The following is an 18,609-nucleotide window of genomic DNA, read 5'->3' on the forward strand; positions in this document are numbered from 1 at the left end:
TTCCCTCTTCCAGGATAACTGTAGCTTCTGTGCCAGCCTAGAGAGCAACTCGTCGGACTTTAGGTGTGTCCTCCCACGGTGAGGGTATGAGGAATCGAACTCATGCCCTTAGGAGTAGCGGAAGGTGCCTTTACCTGCTTCACCACTTCGCTGGCCTCACTGTAACCATTTTAAGAATATGTGATCTAAAATTACCTGTGACCATGGATGGCCATGGTCCATCTCTTTCCTGTTTTTTTTTAAAAAAGATTTATTTATTTATTTTTATGTGAATGTGTATCTGAGTATATACATGCACAAGTGAGTGCAAATGCCGCGAAGGCCGAAAGACATAGATCCCTTGAAGCCAAAATTATAAGTGGTAGTGAGCCACCTGATATGGGTACTGGAAACCGAACTCAGCGTCCTATAGATGAGCAGCAAGCGCTCTTAACCGCGGAATCATCTTTTCAGCTTTGCTTTTTCTTTCTCGAGACAGAGCCTTGTCAGGGAGCTCAGATCCTGTTTCAGCCTCCTGAGCGCTGGAATACTAACAGGCTAGAGCCGCCACGCCCGACTTTTCCTCTAGTTGTTATCATCGGTTTCACCATTAGAGGGCGCCAGGACGCAACGCAGCGACTCCATTCTCGTACGCACGCGCACTTTACTCGCTAGAAAAGCGGTCGGCGAGGCGGGGCGCGGGGCGGAGTCTGCTGCCTGCGCAGGCGCGGGCTGGCTTTGTGACGTCAGGCCGCGCGGCCGGGCCGGGGATCTAGGTGGTACCTCGCGGAGGCGCTTCCCGAGAGTGACGCGCAGACTCAGCTCCCCCGCGGCCCGCCCTCCCGCCGGCCTCGCCGCGGTCTCCCTCGCTCCCTGAGATCGCTGAGCGCTGAACAGCGGCCCGGGGAGGAGGCCTCGGGCGACGCGGCGCGGAGAGGGAGGGCGGGCGGGCAGTGGGAGCGCCGCGGGTCTCTATATGGCGACGGCTCTGTCGGGTCTGGCTGTCCGGCTGTCGCGCTCGGCCGCCGCCCGCTCCTATGGGGTCTTCTGCAAGGGGCTGACCCGCACGCTGCTCATCTTCTTTGACTTGGCTTGGCGGCTGCGCATCAACTTTCCCTACCTCTACATCGTGGCTTCCATGATGCTCAACGTGCGCCTGCAGGTAGGTGAGCCGCGCCCTCGGCATCCCTGGGTCGCGCGCGGCCCTGCCCACCTGGCTCCGTGGGATGCAGGTGCTAGGGGGCTCGTGCCATCTGCCGGGGGCTGAGCGCGTACCGAGCAGCGTGCATTGCCCCTCTGTAACCCCGCTCTGCATAGACGATGCTTCAGAGAACAGGTCCTACATCTGGGGGTGGGGTCCGAGGAAAGATGACAGGAAGGTCCCTTAGGACGCTTTGTCCTTAAAAATGACAAATTGTTGGCGATCCGGTAGCAGCGAGTTCTTATGTGAATTCTGGTTCCCCAAACTTTGTGAAGCTTTATTCTGTTATCCTTGTACCTTTAGATGGAAAGTTAATGGTGTTTTGACCAATGTATCCGATTTGTTCCGGCCAGGGGTTAGAAGAGGCAGTGGGGATGAAGATGAGAAAATGAGGTGAAACCAATTTAGAGGCCTGAAACAATTTGGAGTAACAAACAGCGTGTGCCTTGTGTCACCATTCTGGAGGCCGTATTTGCTGGGAACGGCTGGCACGTCTCTATCCAATTACAAAACACTTTTCTCTAGCGGAGAGAGGTCCTACCGATTGGAGTGTCCCGTCTCAAGTAAGAGAGAGGCTGGATAGGGAGCTTCCTTGGATTCTGTTTACACATTTTGGAGTGGCACAGGCTGGGTTGGAGAGGACTCAGCTCCACCCCTGGGAAGCATATAATCTGGCAGGGTTGCGTGATTTATTTATTTATTTATTTATTTATTGTGGTTCTGGAGATGAACCCGGTGAGTACTTTGCATTTGCCACTAGGCAAGGAAAACACCCTGGCCGCAGACGGACTGTACATATGTCATTCCCTGGTGTGCAGTGGAGCCCGCTCGAAGTAGTATACCTGGTTTTTCTGTGGTTGGGTCAAATTAGAGTGTAATGGATTTGGTGTATGTATGGTCCCCGACACAGGTGGTTACAGGCCATGTGAGATCCGAAGCCAAGTATGTTATGTTGATCCAAATTCAATAAAACAAGTTAAGGAAAACCAATTTTAAAACTCAGCTCAGAATACCTTTCCTACTTTGTGGTGAGAGGTGTCAGCTGTGCACCAGTGTACCTGGCGATGAGCTGCTGCTGGGATGAGCCCGGGGCTTCCCGCATGCCAGGCAAGCACGCTACCAAATGAGCTGTATTTCTGCTCCCAAATCAGGACATCGCACCTGAACAAGGGCTTGTGGCATCTTTTGTGATCCCAGGCCGCGGGGGCAGAAACAGCAAACTTCCAGAGCAGGTGGCACAGATGAGTGAAGAGTGATGGGTGTGGGAATGGAGATAAACCACAAAGCCTGTGTCCTTGCCAATTACCAACCTGTAGAAACACGGCCCAGGTGTTTCTGCCGGCTCTAGTCACCTCCTCTGAGAGAAGTCAGACATCCTGATGTTAGCTCAGAGTCTGCAAACAGCAGTCCGTGCCTGGCCCATCAAGTTCCCATTTTGGAATCTGGTGTCTAGCATTAGATAGGATTTGTGCTCATTTAGAAACTATGTAATTTAGAAAGCTACATGTTATGTAGTCTTGAATTGCTGTTTTTTTGTACCATTAAAAACAGTCTAGGGATGTAGCTCAGGTGGTAGTGTTTGCCTGGTATGCACAGTGTCCTGATCTTAATCCCCAGTCCTGCATAAACTGGGTGTCATGATCTGTGTCTGTAACCCTAGCATTCGGGAGGTGGAGGCAGGGTGATCTCCGGCTAGGTAGCAAGACCCTATCCCAATAAACAAAACCCAAAACACTTCCTCTCGTATTCAGTTTTCTTCGTACCCTTCTCCAGTCCAGACTGCTCCAGTTGCTGGCCTGGATTTGTGTGTATTCTCCATCTGTTTCCCACCGGTCAGATCTGTCATTTGTGTACATAGTATGATGTGTCTGTGTGTATCCTCTGTATGAGGAGGCCAGAAGAGGTGCTGGCTGTCCTGGAGTGGTAGGTACAGGCAGTTCCGGGCTGTCTGACTCCAGTTCTCTGCAGGAGCGGTACACTCCCTAACAGCTTAGCTATGAGGGCTCCCTAGAGAAGTCTTCTGAACGCAGTAAGGCACATCCTGTCATCCTTAACCATCAGCACAGCACATACGTGCTTATCCTTACCACGTGTGTGCGTGACCGCCCCTCACCCAGCTTGCACCTGGATGACGGACTAGACTTTGTTATGCTCTCCTCTTTACTCGGTTGCAGCCATTCCCTGCCTGCTCTTGGAGAATGGTGAATATCCTCCTCCATAGGGACATTCCTGTCGTCCTTTCAGGGGGAACTTTTGTAACCTTGCATCACAGGAGTGCTGAAGGCTCGTTTGTTTTCTAAGCAGTAAACAACGGCAGATTCCATTCCCAGTGTTTCCTAATGGCGCATCTGTTTGTAGGACAGTGAGATCATCTCTGGAAAGGTGATTCAAATCCATATTTCATCACGGGGAGTGTGCACTATGCAGATTGAAGGCAAGCGCATTTGGGGGAGGGAGACAAGATCTCTAACTGGGGTGATGTGAGCAGTGAGTGAGACCCAGCAGTAGCGAGGGCAGCTCGGTGGGCTCCAGAGGAGGCATGGTCCAGGTGTATCCAGCTCTAGAGAATCTGGGAAACCAGATGTGGGCCCAGGTAGAGGGAAAGACAGTCTCACCGAGTGCTTTGGAAAAGTCATCTTTTCTCCTCTCCTCCCCAACTCCTTTTGAGACAGGCTCTCATACAACCCGGGCCAGTTTGGAACTCTTATGTATCCAGGCGGTGGTGACACACACCTTTAATCCTAGCACTTGGGAGGCAGAGGCAGGCAGATCTCTGTGAGTTCTAAGCCAGCCTGGTCTACAGAGTGAGTTCCAGGACAGCCAGGACTGTTATATAGAAAAACCAAGACCAAACAAAACAAAATAACAAACTTATGTGGACCGACTTGGCCTTAAACTCCAAGAGACCCACTTGCCTCTTCCCCAGGTGCTGGAATTCAAGGTACATACTGCTGCCCAACCATGTAAGGTTGATCTTGGACCTGAAACACAGCCTTTTCATATTTGAGGAGGGAGAGAGAGCGTTCTGGGGCACAGTGCCATTCTTGAGATCTTTATATTGGATGCTTTAGTCTCCCCTGAAGGCTTTAGGACTTTTGTTAGTTTGTGAGAAATCACTAACAGAGCCTAGCTTGAGGGTTTACTGTTCTGACCTGCAGCTAAGAAGAGTGCAGTAAGAACTTGGCCTGACTGAGGGACCCCAGCAGCTCACCGGCTTTCCCTCCATCATAGCGTTCTGTTCTCAGTAAGAACTTAGCCTGACTGAGGGACCCCAGCAGCTCACCGGCTTTCCCTCCATCATAGCGTTCTGTTCTCAGTAAGAACTTAGCCTGACTGAGGGACCCCAGCAGCTCACCGGCTTTCCCTCCATCATAGCGTTCTGTTCTCAGTAAGAACTTAGCCTGACTGAGGGACCCCAGCAGCTCACCGGCTTTCCCTCCATCATAGCGTTCTGTTCTCAGTAAGAACTTAGCCTGACTGAGGGACCCCAGCAGCTCACCGGCTTCCCCTCCATCATAGCGTTCTGTTCTCAGTAAGAACTTAGCCTGACTGAGGGACCCCAGCAGCTCACCGGCTTCCCCTCCATCATAGCGTTCTGTTCTCAGTAAGAACTTAGCCTGACTGAGGGACCCCAGCAGCTCACCGGCTTTCCCTCCATCATAGTGTTCTGTTCTCAGTAAGAATTTAGCCTGACTGAGGGACCCCACCAGCTCACCAGCTTCCCCTCCATCATCGCATTCTAGTCTGTGACAGGGGAACGGGAATGTGGTTAAAACATTGGGCCCTACAGAGTTTTGTTAACCCTACACTTAAATCTCTTGTTCATAGGGCACTGGGGTTTCCCTTACCCCTTTGGCAGTGCTAGGCATGGAACCTAAGGCCCCTTAAGTCTACCACAGAGCTCAGTGGTGAGGCATTTTAGCACATGCTAACAGCTCTTTAGTCTGAGAGGTGATTGAACAAGAAAATAGATGCAGAGGGATTTGTAGACTCAGAAGAGTTATTTAGCAGTTAAGAGCTTTGCTGCGTTTGCAGAGGGCGCGGATTCCATTGCCAACACCCACAGGATGGCCCACAACCATGCGTAACCCCAGTCCCAGCTCTAAGTGCCATGCGTGCTTGTGGTACACAAGCCTGCAGAACACTCATGCACATAAACTAAATCTTTAAAAACTATTTTTACTTATTTTAAAATTTTGAAATGTGGATGTTTGGTCAAAGGAAAGAATGACTCTTGTGGATTATCTTCTGATCATGTACATAGACTCCATACACAAACAAATGTAGCCAAAAAAAGAAAGCGTGAACGCGCTGTTTGCAGACAAGCGTGTACCTGTAATCCCAGCTACCTGTGAGGCTGAGACACGAAGATCACTTGAGTTCAGGAGTTGGGGCCGTGTGAGTGTGTTGCGTGTGTTCGAGCATGAACATGCATGTATGTATGTGTGTGTAGGTCAGTGGTCAACCTTGGGTGTCTGTCCTCAGGTGTGAGCCTCTTGATTTTTTGATACAGGGTCTCTCATTGGCTGTAGGCTCACGAATTTGACTATATTGACAGACCTGGGAGCCTCAGGGATCTTCATGTCTCTAGTAATGCTCCTGTGTCCAGCTCCCCAGTGCTGGGATTATAAGCATGTGACACCATGCTTGGTTTTTTCCTGTGTATTCTGGAGGATGGAACTCCGGTTCTCGTGCTTGCATGGTGAGTACTTGGCTGATTGAACTGTCTCCTTAGCCAGTTTGTGGTCAGTGTGGGCAGCATAGTGACAAGATCCCTGTCCCAAAATAGTAAAGGGATCGGACAGGTGGAGGACTGGAGTTTGGTATCCAGCACTGACTGACACTTGGTGGCTCACAACAGCTTATGGTTCCTGCTTCAGGGGATCTGTTGGCCTCAGAGGGCACTGTACTCTTGTGAGTATACCTGCCACCCCCAGCCATATAATTAAATAAAAGAATAAATCTTAAAAAGTAAAGCCAAGCCGGGCGGTGGTGGCGCACGCCTTTAATCCCAGCACTCGGGAGGCAGAGGCAGGCGGATCTCTGTGAGTTCAATGCCACTCTGGTCTACAGAGTGAGTTCTAGACCAGCCAGTTTCTCTGCCTTAAACGAAGCAAAAACAAAGAAAAGAAAGTGCTGTTTCTAAGCAAAGCTCAATCTTCTGAGGTTATTAATATCCCACCGTTTCATACAGCATGGGAAGACAGATGGTAGAAAGTGAGAGTCTTTGGGAGCAGAGGGAAGTGGATCTCCGTGAATTCTAGGTCAGCCAGGGTTACCCACAGAAGACCCTGCCTCAAAAAACAAAACAACAAAATGAGACTCTATACCCTTCACTACATGTGGTAAAAGCAATCTGGTGGGCCATGGTAGCTTATACCTGTAATTCCTGCACTTGGAAAGTGGAGGCTGGAAGATCAGGAGTTCAAAATCAGCCTGGGCTACATGAGACCTTGCTCCTCCCCAACTGAAATAAAAATTAAAAATAACTAGTATCAAACAAAACAAAAAAACAGGTGGTGGTGGTGGATGCCTTTAATCCTAGCACTCGGTAGACCCAGACAGGTGTATCTCTGACTTTGAAGCCAGCTTGGTCTATAGAACGAGTTTCAGGAGAGCCAAGGACACACAGAGAAATCTTGTCTTGAAAAACAAAACCAATAACAAACCAAGAAACATAACCGGTATCATGAATACCTGCTGGAGCAAGTCCTGCCTATAACTTTTCACTTATGTGGGCTCTGAGAAACATGGATCAAGTGTCTTAGTCTCATGTCACCCAAAGAGAAGGCCTAAAAGAAACAGGGAAAAGATACTGTAAAGGCTGATGATAATCGCCGGACCAAGAGATGTCCTTGTTTCACCCGTACCTTCTCCCTCGCCGCCCTGTGCTCAGCGAGCCTTCGAACCTTTGCCATCTATGCTCTTCATCAATCTCCTCCTCTTCATTTATTTATTTGCGGCAGGGTATCCCTGTGTAGCCCTGGCTGTCAGACCAGGCTGCTCTACAGAAATCTGCCTATCTCTGCCTCACTCATGCTGGGATTAAAGGTGTGCTCCACTACCACCTGGCTCTTTCCCACCTTTTTGTTGTTGTTTTTGGTGTTGTTTTGTTTTTCGAGACAGGGTTTCTTTGTGTAGCTTTGGTGCCTGTCCTGGAACTAGCTCTGTAGACCAGGCTGGTCTCAAACTCACAGAGATCCACCTGCCTCTGCCTCCTGAGTGTTGGAATTAAAGGTGTGCGCCACCACTGCCCGGCTTTCTGTCCCACTTCTTTAGTACTAGGGATTGGACCCATGGCCTCTTGATCATTGAGTTACATCCCTGGCTCCTAGCGCCAGTCTTCTCTTTCTATTACATCTTATTTACTTATTGTGTGTATATATATGCACATGTGTGCACGTGTGTGTGTGCACCCCTGTGCACATGGGATGTCATAATGTGTGTATGGAGGTCAGAGCACAACCTGCAGGAGTCCCTTGTCTCCTACTGTGTGGGTCCTGAGGTCCAAATTCAAGTCAGCAGGCATGGTAGCAAGCACATTTCCCCACTGAGCTATGTCACAGGCCACAGCCTACTCTGTCTCCTCTCTGAACCTCTTTCTAAATCCATAGCTTCATGGGTTTCAGTACCCTCTCACCTCTTGGACATCTTTTCCCCCTTGTATTTAATATGTTTTTGCTTCACCAGACATTGTACCACACACCCAGCATGTAGAGACACTAAGGGAGGACAAATTCACAACAAAGCTAATCCTGCAAGCTGGGCATTGTGGTGCAAGCTTATGATCCCGGCACTTAGGAGCCGGAGGCAGGAGCATCAGGAGTTCAGAGTCAGCCTCAGCCTCAGCTGTGAGTGAATTTGAGACCAGTTTGGGACATGGAAACCCTGTCTCAAAAAATAAATAAATAACATCATACTAGTTGAGTGTATAATTCAGGGACATTAATATCTTTCCATACTGAGCAGTTGTCACACCACCCATTCTCAGAACTTCTCCATCCCATGGAAATCTCTTTTGTCTTCTGAGAGGAAGGTGAGCTGGCTGGCATTCTGAATAAAACAGAGAGGAGCTCATTGAGAAGGGGACACTTTAGCAAAACCTTGGTGAAGGTGAAGGCTGTTGCGGCATTGATGTCTGAGTTGGAGGAGTGCAGCGTGTAGACAGGGCAGAGCTGTCACCAGGACCCACATGTGGGCCAAGCCTGAAATGGCAGAAAGCTGGAGGCTAGAGTAGTGAGCAGGAAGGAAATGGTAGATTTGTGCAAAGTGCATTGGAGCAGCTCCCTTTGTTGCTTTTCCTTGGGGTGTGTGTGTGTGTAGACTAGAGAGGAGAGTAATTTGAATCTGTTCTCTCTTTCTGTAATGTGTGTCCTGGGCATCAAATTCAGGTCATCAGGCTTGGTAGAAAGTGGCTTTTCCTGCTGCGCCTTCTCACTTGGCCCAGCATCTACATTCTTTTTTCCCCTAATGCGTATGTGTGTGTATGTGCTTGTATATGTGTGTTTATATGCCTGTGGAGGCCAGAAAATGGTGACAGATCCCCTGATCTGCAGTTACAGGTGATTGTGACCACCCGGTGTGGGTGCTGGGAACTGAACTTGGGTCCTTTCCAGGAGCAGCAAACACTCTTGACCCCAGAGCCATCTCCCCTCCCTCTTACCTGGATTTTGTATTCTGGAGTCGGTTTCATTTTGCTTAGTTGTTTTGAGACAGCCTCACCAGACTGACCTAGAACTCATTTTGTAACACAGGCTACTGGAATTCCAGATCAGTTTCCTGTCTTCCTGGGTCCTGGGATCCCAAGCTTGTGTCACCACTGCAGCCTCCTTGACTTGTTTCTGTATGTGAACTCATTCTATTTTTGCAAATGTTAAAAGAGATCCATCAAATATGAGGTGATGGGAACAAATCAGCTAAAAGCTGCTGCCGGCAGTGGTGGTGCACACCTTTAATCCCAGCACTTGGGAGGCAAGGCTGGACTATTTCTACGAGTTTGAGGCCAGCCTAGTCTATGGAGCGAGTTCTAGGACAGCCAAGGTTACACTGAGATACCTAGTCTCAAACAAACAAAAAAACAGCAAAAGATCCAAACAAACAAAAACCAAAACTGCTTACTTCTGGGGTTGCATTTGGTGTGTGCTGGACTCTGGGCTCCAGCCCTCTCTTGTCTGTACCTGGGGAGGAAAGAATCAGTTTCTTCACCCCTTGATAGTTTTTTAGGATGCAATAAAATTGAATAAATATGCTATTTCTACATGGAAAAGGATGAATTTGGAGGAGCTGAGTATGCAGCTCTATGGTCAAATGTTAGCTCAGCATGGCCCTGGGGAAGAAAGTCCAAAAGACCACCCACGGAATGGAGGAAAGCAGTTGTTGGTGAATTAATTTGGTAAAGGATTAACACTTAATAGAGAAAGATCTCTTACAATTAGAAAAGAAAAAACAAAAACCAGGTAGCTCAATCCAGTCATTGGAAGAGCTGGTGTAGAGATTTCTTTGAGGAGGTACACAGATGGCCAGTATGTCCTTGAGAAGATCCTGGACTCCAGGAGAAAGCAGATTCACTCAGGAGCAGTGGGAGGTCACTCCACAGCTGTTAGGATGGCTGTTGTCAAGGTGGAAGGCGGAGGAGAGGTCGCAGGAGCAGATGCTGGGGAAGGTGTGTGTCCTCCGTCCTTGCGTGCTAGTCAGGTTGTAAAGTGCTCAGCTGTTGTGAGAGCCTGGTGGTTCTCACACAGGTGAACGTGGACTGAACCCACCGTCTCCTACGTCTGCTTCTGGATATATACCTGAGAGGTTTGAAAACAGGTTCAAAGCCGGGTACTGCAGGGCTGATAAGCGGTAGCCCAAAGGCAGTAGCAACAAGTCCGTGGTTGTGTCCTGGTAGAAAGGACCTTGTCTAGCATGACCTGAACCCTAGGTTCCAACCCCAGCACCATGTCCAACCAATGCAAGATGTCCTAGGCCCGTAGCACCAGTACTCAAGTGGTGGAAGAAAGGGGTAGGAGTCCAAGGTCAGCTTCAGCTACATGGCCTGTTTGAGGTCAGCTGTTCGAGACTCTGAGTCTAAAATAAATAAGTAAATAAATAGGAAAAGGAAAAAAGAATTGATAAGAGCCCTTTTAGATGTCCCCACCTCTAGTGTGAGCATGCCACTTAGATGGCTCCAGTTTCTTCCCCAATGTGCTTTTCCACTGCTGGATCCCACTTGGAGTCTATAATAGTCACCACTCTCCAGAGAACCTGCAGTTGGCTGCTGGACCTTTGGGTTGTTGTCACTATCTGATTATGAGTAATGTTGCTGTGGGTATCTGTGTGTGTGTGTGTGTGGTTGTGTGTGTGCGTGGTTGTTTGTCTGATACGTGCACATGAGTGTGGATGTGTGTGCCCAAGTGCAGATGCGTGCTTCCAAGTGTGCATTGAGAAGCATCTCACTGAACTGGAAGCTCAATGTTTCAGCTGGGGTAACCGCTGGGGATTTTGTTTCTATCCTGGAAATGCTGGGGTTGCAGGTGCTTGTAGAGGGAGCTGCGGGCTGCGTTCCCACCACCCAGCTCCCGGCCGCCTGGCTAGCTTATGCCCCGATATAACAACACACAAATTGTATTCATTTAAACACTGTTTGGCCCATTAGCTCTAGTCTCTTACTGGCTGACTCTCATATCTTGCTTTAACCCATAACTAATAATCTGTGTAGCACCATGAGGTGGTGTCTTACCAGGAAGATTCTAGTGCACGTCCATCTTGGCCTGGAGCTTCATCTTGTCTGCCCTGGAGAGGAGAGGCATGGCGTCTGCCTCACTTCCTCCCAGCATTCTGTTCTGTTTACTCCGCCTACCTAATTTTCTGACCTATCAGACCAAGCAGTTTTCTTTATTGATTAACGAATGAAACAACAGATTGACAAATGACCTTCCCACATCAGGTGCTCATGTGGTCACACCCACCTTTTCAGAGTGTTTTTTGTTTAAGTGTGGGAGATTTGAACTCAGGTTCTCATGCTAGCACAGGCAGTCATATTACCCACTGAGTCATCTCCCCAATCCTACTTTTTTTACCGAGACAGTTCTTCCCACCCCTCACTCCCCACCCCTGCTCTGACTATACCCCAGGCTGTCCTGGAACTTAACCATATATTCTCTGCAAGACTTGAACTAAAAATGGTTGGTTTGCTTGCTTCAGTTTTTTTGTTTTTTTTGTTTTTTGTTGTTTTTTTTTTTTTGGTTTTTCGAGACAGGGTTTCTCTGTGGCTTTGGAGCCTGTCCTGGAACTAGCTCTGTAGACCAGGTTGGTCTCGAACTCACAGAGATCCGCCTGCCTCTGCCTCCCGAGTGCTGGGATTAAAGGCGTGCGCCACCACCGCCTGGCTTCAGTTTTTATGTGTATGTATAAGTACCCAAATATATATGCTCCATTTGTATGCCTGATGCCCTTGGAGACTAGAGAAAGGCGTCAGATTCACAAGGCAGGGTTTCACTGCCTAGCTATCCTGGAACTCGATCTATAGACCAGGCTGGCCTTGAACTCACAGCTCTGCCTCTCACTACTGCCCGGCTCGGCTCGTATGTTTTTATGGTGGATTTCTTGCCATGTAGTCCATGCTGGCCTCAAACTGGAAAGCCTCCTTGTCTTGGTCTCTTCCATACTGGCGTTCCAGTCATGTACCACAACACTTGGCTCATTTTAACTCTGTGTGTGTGTGTGTGTGTGTGTGTGTGTGTTGATGTTGAGATCAAATCAAGGGCCAGTATAAATTAGCCCGTTATGGCGATGCACACCAGCGCTCGGAAAGCAGAGAGAGGTAGATTTCATTGAACTTAAGCCTGGCCTACATAATGAGCTCTAGGCTACCCAGAGCTACATAGTGAGACTCTGGCCTCAAAAACAAAACAAAACAAAAAAGCCAAACTACCTGAGAGCTTTGTGCAAGTCAGGGTAAGCCCTCTGCCATTGTGATTTATTTTGAAGGAAGGTTAAAGACGTGTTCTTGTATAGCCCTAAACTGGCCTCAGCCTTAATGAATAGCTGAGGATGGTCTTGAACTCATGATCCTCCTCTCTCTGCCCTCTCCTGAGTACTGAGAGTGCAGCTATGCACCACCACCTGGACATTTCAACTTTCGGGGACAATGCATGGGTATGTGGAGGTCAAGAACAACCTCCGGCGTCTTTCCTGCTGTCCATCTTGTCTCTTTCTCACTGGACCGGAACCTGCCCAGTAGGCTAGGCTGGCTGGCCAGCAAGATTCAGGATCTGCCTGTCTGCACCTCCCCCGTGCTGGGAATAAAAGCCTCCCCCCTCTTGGATATGGAACTGGAATTGAGCCCTTTACAGCCCTTACTTTCATTTTAATTTGAACTTTTTATTTGTGGGTGTGTGTGCCTGTGGCGGTCAGAAGAGGGTATTAGATCCCTAGGCAGTTGTGAGTTGCTTTTTTTGAGTGCTGGGAATTGAACTCAGGTTCTCTTGAAGAGCAATAAGTTCTTAACCGCCTGGCCCCTCTACCCCTCACTTTAGCAGTTTGTCTTTGGTGCATGCTCTGAGGCGTGGGTATAAACTGACCTCTGAGCGGTATCACAGTGAGGTTCCGGTGTGTGGGTTAGTGATTCGCTGGTGTAAACTGACCTCTGAGCGGTATCACAGTGAGGTCCGGGTATGTGGGTTAGTGATTCGCTGGTGTAAACTGACCTCTGAGCGGTATCACAGTGAGGTCCGTGTGTGTGGGTTAGTGATTCGCTGGTGTAAACTGACCTCTGAGCGGTATCACAGTGAGGTCCGTGTGTGGGGGTTAGTGATTTGCTGGTGTAAACTGACCTCTAGGTGGTAGTGGTATCACAGTGAGGTCCGTGCGTGTGCGTTAGTGACTCACTGGGAAGAAAACTGCATCTGCTTTGTCTTCTGCTGTCCTCGTGTTAGAATCCAGATCAGCACCTGACTCAGGGACGGGCTTGGGGAGCAGCTGATTGAATTTGTAACAAAGAAATCCTAGGAGCTGAATGCCAGGTAAAGGTGAGCATTTGAGACTTTCAGAGCTACCAGCCTGCCTTCACCAGCCGTGCAGGGCCTGCCTTGGGCAGACTATTCGCTGTTCAGCAGCCCCAGTCGGGCTTTGACCTTGGTTGCTGCCCCATTGAGATACACTTGGCTGTTGAGGTCCCTTTCTACCCTTTTCTTTAGCAAACCTCCAGCAACCTTTCATTCATTCCCTGTGGCACTTGCCGCCACCGTCAGGCCTATGGACCACCGCCGTCAGGCCTGTGGGATGCTGACTGAAGAGAATGCTCAGTGCTTTCCCACGCTCGGTCCATAACACGGCATGAGAAGCTGTGACCTTTCCTGAGGATACCGAGTTGCCCAGCTCCCCCAGAGCTGTGTGTAGCTTCTCCTTACTGAATGTGCTTTTGAGCAGATGTGTGGCCAGGAGACAAGGTGTGGCTGTAGGGCACAGCTGACTTCGCAGGATCAGGTGTGAGGCAGAGATGCTTGCCTGGTCAGTGATGTGTCCATGAGTGTGGCCATGAGTCAGCTTCAGTCAGCAGGATGTTGTTGGCACCTTTCCTCATTCTCAGCAGTGTGTAGAAATTTGCAACCTTTAGCCTGATCCCTTACAGGGCCCATCAGTACCAGGATCCACCTAACAGCACTCCACAGCCCAGGGCTGGGTCATCTTAGAGCCATCAGCCCACAGGATCCTGCTCAAGCCAGTTGCTCTACTCACTGTGACTCCTCCCTGTCCCCCTTAGGACTGGCCTTGCTAGCTTGCTTTGGAAAGTATTGGGGGCAGGATATTTTTAGGTTACAAAGCGGTGGTAGTCTGGACTGTCAGGTGCCCGAGGCCATTAATAGCCTGGGTTAGGGAAGGTGAGGAGACAGGCATCCAGCAGGCAACAGCTGCCTAACTGGGTCAGGCCTATTGTCATTGAGCAAGTTGGCTGCCTCATGCAAGGCAATCAAGGGTTTGTGTGGAGATGCCTTCTGATTGCCCTGAGGATCCTTGGCGGGAGCCTTTGCTCCCACCCCTTGGTTACATTTTTGAGCCTTTAGCATCTTCAACAGGGGTGAAGGGAGTGGATGTTGAGGAACTGATTCCCACGACTACATTTTTTCCTTTAACTTGGAAATAAACTCTCTCATTTAGCATTTTGGTGGGCAGGTTGGTTTGTTATAACTTAACAGTATTAATTCTTTTGTAGACTTAACTTGGGGCTGGGTTATAAGACCTAGGGCTGGGGGATTGATTATTTGTATCTTTTTGTATACTTAATTCATGTATTTATCTAAGTCAGGACCCCATCCATATAGCCCAGACTGGCTTGGATGGCCTTGAACTTGTGATCCTCCCGTCTCTGTCTCTATGCTGAAATTCACTGCAGAGCCCAGGCTGGCTATGACAGTGCTCAGTGCCTCTCATTCTCTGGCTCCTGCTCATCTCTGTGGCCCCACTACTCAAGGAACTAGTGTTTGATGATACTGCGTGTGTGGGATGTTTTACTAACCCCCTGTCACAGAATTTTCATTTGGTTATCTTTTCTAGGTTCATATTGAGATCCACTGAAGGCCGACGCTGACTGACAGGCATCACCCCAGCTCACTGCATCAGAGGCGCAAAGCATGAGGGGTAGAAGAGGGACCCTGGATGCTTGCTTGACAAACGTAAGGTGGTCACAAGGAGGTGACTTGGACAAACTATTGTGTGGACTTAAGAAGAGAAGCCGGAGGGGCAGCCCCAGCCCAGCATGTGTGCCTTCCTGGACAGATGAGCCTGCCACAGGTGCTGATGGAAGGGCACAGGACACAGTGGTGGCATCCCTGGAAAGGAAACGTGGCCAGAGTGAGGCTGACCTCATACTTTACCAAGTGCTTCAGTATCTGAAGGAATCAACAGGAAGAAATTTGGCTCCAGCAGCCTCCGTAAGCAAGGTTCTGTTATCTGCTTTGGAAGAACATCTGGCAGGGGTATCCTGTGGCATCGGAGATGCTCTAGGAAGTGACTGGCCAGACAGCTGGGGACGGTACCCCAAAGGAGAGTCGTGGGTGTCAGGATGGCCAGACCATCCAAAACTGAGGGAAATGGGTTTCCTGAACGTTGAACTGTTAAGTGCTGTCCCTGAGGGGGCAGGCACCAGCTCGGAACTGTCTCACCCGCGTTCTGAGCTGTGCCAGCTGCCATATGCTTATGCCTATTATGAAGTTCTCCCAGAAGATGAGACCAGATGTGTATCCCTCGACAGTTCAAACCCCATGTTTTCAGAGCAAACAGTAGACCACGAGGAAATTCTCTCAAGCTTAAAAAGCACTTGATATGGTCTGCAGCTGGTCGTGGGGTCACTGACTCTGCAGTCTTCCAGGTCAGCAAGTCTGATGCCATAGCTAAGGTACAAGCAGAACAATAAAAATAGCAGATTAATTTTAAAGGTTGCCTTGCAGTTTCTTTTGCATTAAATCTGGCGTATGCTGCAGCCGTTCAGTTCCTGCTCTGGTTGCTGTGACCAGACACACCTCGCTGGTTGACGCAGAGACGGTTTTGAGCGTGTTTTTAATCATTTCGGAGAGACTCAGAACTGGGAAAACCCTTCCAGGAAATGATCGATCTACTCAGTACAAGGTCAGTCAAGAGCCATTTAGCGCAGTTCTTCGTCGTGGAGCCGTTCTAAAGGGCTAATCCCAGATGCCGCCTGTCTCAGCTCACCTCTGGCTGTCCCACGGAAGTGGAGATCTTAGGCTACCCCCTCCACTTCCTGTCAGCCCTGCTCTGGTCACGATGAGTCCTGCCATTTCTGCACTGTATGGACTCTGGCCTGCAGCCTTTCGTCCTTCCTCACGTGCCCCTTTCCTTCCGCTTGGAGCGCAGTTTCCAGTGACGGCACTATGAAGAAGCTGAGGCTCTTCTGCGGACAGAAGACAGATCGCAAATGAAGTGTTTCCTGTTTCCCGGACCCTAGGCGTCCTGATCTCTTTTACGTTAAGATTTTTTTCTAAAGTAATTCTCCCTTGTGGTTTGTTGATAATTTTAATAAAGGTCATCTAAAGAGTGGACATTTTTAAGCTCCCTACCCAAGAGAGAGTTCAGAACAGCCCTGTGGGGGAGGGGAACCTGACTGTATATGTCATTTATATTGTGTGCTAAATTACTATGCCATGGGCTATTTTAGTGTTTTGGGAAAATAATAAAATCTGTTCTTTAGCATAATAAATGTTTGATTTTGTGTGTGTGCTTATGTTTCCTCCTCTTTTTCTCAGTGTCTTCGTCTTCCTGACATTTGAACTCTTTCTCCCTCCCATCCTTGCTCCTGCCTTCCTTGCCCTCTCGTCCCCTTTTCTCTCCTCTCTCTTGCGGGTTCTGAAGTAGTGCAGCATGGCTGAGTATGGTAGCACACACCCGGCACTCAAGAGGCTGAGGCGTGAGCTCTGGGCTAGCCTGTGCTCATTTGAGAGTTCTAGGCCAACTTGGATTACAAAGCAGGAATGTTCCAGGAAACACAGCAAAGGGCTAAGGACACAGGACGTCGCTTTCTGTGCAGGACTGACCTGAACTTGATTCCCAGAACCTATATACAACAACCCAGTGTAGCTGCGACGGTCTCCAACCCCAGCACTCGGAGATGGGAGAGCCCTTGAGCTTGTCGGCCATCCAGCCATCCAGTCCAGCCTAATTAGCCAATTCCACGCCAGTGAGAGGGCCTGTATGAAAAAAGGTGGATGTGGGGGGTGGGGCTGGAATCATTGTCTCAGCATTTAAGAGCCCGGAGTGCTCTGCCAGAGGATCCAGGTTCAATTCCCAGCTCCCACATGGTAGTTCACAGCTGTCTGTGACTCCAGTTCCAGGGCACCCAACACCCACGGCAAAACACCAAGGCACATTAAAAAAAAAAAAAAGGCTGTGGAAGAAGTGACACGAGGCTGATCTAGCCCACACACCTGTGCACGACCATGCCCACGTGAGCATGCCTCCCCCATGCTTTTGGTGTGCAGGGTCACTCGTGACTGGCACTTGAGCTGCAGAGGAGCAGAAGAGCCTAGACGTTACGGCCAGCCCGGACTGTGTAACGAGACCTCAAAACACCAAGGAGGCTGGGCGTGGTGGCTCACACTTACAGTCCCGATATTTGAAGCAGAACAAAATGTCGTAGGACTTCAAAGAAGGCCTTTTATAAGCATTTGAGACAAGTAGTGCAGAAACGTGCTTCAGGACCGTCTCGCTGTGGTGGGGAACACCTGTAACCCTAGCATTCCTGAAGCCGAAGTTGTCCGAGTTCGGGGCTAGCCTGAGCCACGTGAGGCTATCTTTTTTTTTTTTCTTTCCTCAGATGAAGTTTCCATAGAATGCGTGGCTTTGCCTGGCCTGGGACTTGCAATATGTAATTGCAGATGGCCTTTAATTCATCCTCTACCTCCTGAGTGCTGGGACTGCAGGCATGCGCATCACACCTGGGTATCTAGTGCTGGGGGTGGATCACAAGCCTTGTGCCTGCTAGGCAAGAACTTGGTTCCTAGGTTTCTGTGCTGCTCCACATCCCCTACGGTCTTTGCCCTTAAGGACTGAACAATGCAATTATTTTAAATTTAGCAGCTGTGCCTTAGTAGAAAATGTTAGACTTGTTATTCACATCTGGAAATTATGATTTCCTTTCTTTAAAAAGCACTGGAGTGAGCGATGAGGTCTTGAAGCCATTAGGTGATTGCCGAGGCTATGGAGAGTGAAAAGTAAATTAAGAAGTGCTCACGTGTGAATGGGGCTGGTGAGAGGCTCAGCAGCTAAAGATGCTCGTCAATTCCAGGAGTTCACATGGAAGGCGAGAACCAGTTCCTCCGAGCTGCCCTTTCACCTCCAAGCCCAAGTAGTAAGTGAACAGATACAACTTAGTGTAGAGAGAGTCCCATAGTCCAGTTCTGTTATGTCAGATCAGAGCAATCAGTCTAAAAATCCGAGTATCCAAGGATGCACATTAAGTTGTGTAACATACGGCTTGCACCTGTATGTAAGTAAAATCAAGTCACATAAGAACGCTGTATTTACACACAAGTATTTCTTTAAAATTTTTTTTATTACATTTATTGTGTGGATGAGTGAGTGGGTGCGTGTGTTCCAGGGCTTGTGTGGAAGTCAGTGAAGAACTATATGTGTGTGTGTGTATGTCTGTTACCAAAGTTCATCAGTTAAGTGGTATCTGGTTTTCATTTGTACTTCAGGCTCAAGCCTTCATTAAAGATCTGTATATTGCCGGGCGGTGGTGTTGCACGCTTTTAATCCCAGCACTTGGGAGGCAGAGGCAGGCAGGTCTCTCTGAATTTGAGGCCAGCCTGGTCTACATAGTTCTAGGACAGCCAAGAAGAAGTTTTTTTTTTTTTATATTTATTTATTAAAGATTTCGCCACCGCCTCCCATTTCCCTCCCCCTCCCCCGAAAAAGTTTTTTTTAAAATGTCC

General features: G+C 49.1%; 2 protein-coding genes across 3 annotated transcripts; both read left to right on the plus strand.

The window, feature by feature from the left end:
• The first annotated feature begins 734 nt into the window (after positions 1–734).
• On the plus strand, positions 735–14,758 carry LOC121464680 (small integral membrane protein 10-like protein 2A). 2 transcript variants are annotated; one of them, XM_041677704.1, is made up of 2 exons: positions 735–1,141; positions 14,717–14,758. In XM_041677704.1, the coding sequence occupies exons 1-2, from the start codon at positions 956–958 to the stop codon at positions 14,735–14,737; spliced, it is 207 nt and encodes a 68-aa protein (XP_041533638.1). In that variant the 5' UTR covers positions 735–955; the 3' UTR covers positions 14,738–14,758. The 2 variants fall into 2 exon arrangements, with proteins under 2 accessions (XP_041533638.1, XP_041533637.1); XM_041677703.1 differs by lacking the exon at positions 14,717–14,758 and adding an exon at positions 5,713–5,852.
• A 35-nt stretch (positions 14,759–14,793) lies between these two features.
• Fam220a (family with sequence similarity 220 member A) lies at positions 14,794–16,213 on the plus strand. Its single transcript, XM_041677702.1, has one exon. The coding sequence runs from the start codon at positions 14,794–14,796 to the stop codon at positions 15,481–15,483; it is 690 nt and encodes a 229-aa protein (XP_041533636.1). The 3' UTR covers positions 15,484–16,213.
• Positions 16,214–18,609: the final 2,396 nt, after the last annotated feature.

This window comes from Microtus oregoni, unplaced genomic scaffold (genome assembly GCF_018167655.1).
Source record: "Microtus oregoni isolate MIOR12 unplaced genomic scaffold, Mior012 000029F_ref0000214, whole genome shotgun sequence".
Lineage (NCBI taxonomy): Eukaryota > Metazoa > Chordata > Mammalia > Rodentia > Cricetidae > Microtus > Microtus oregoni.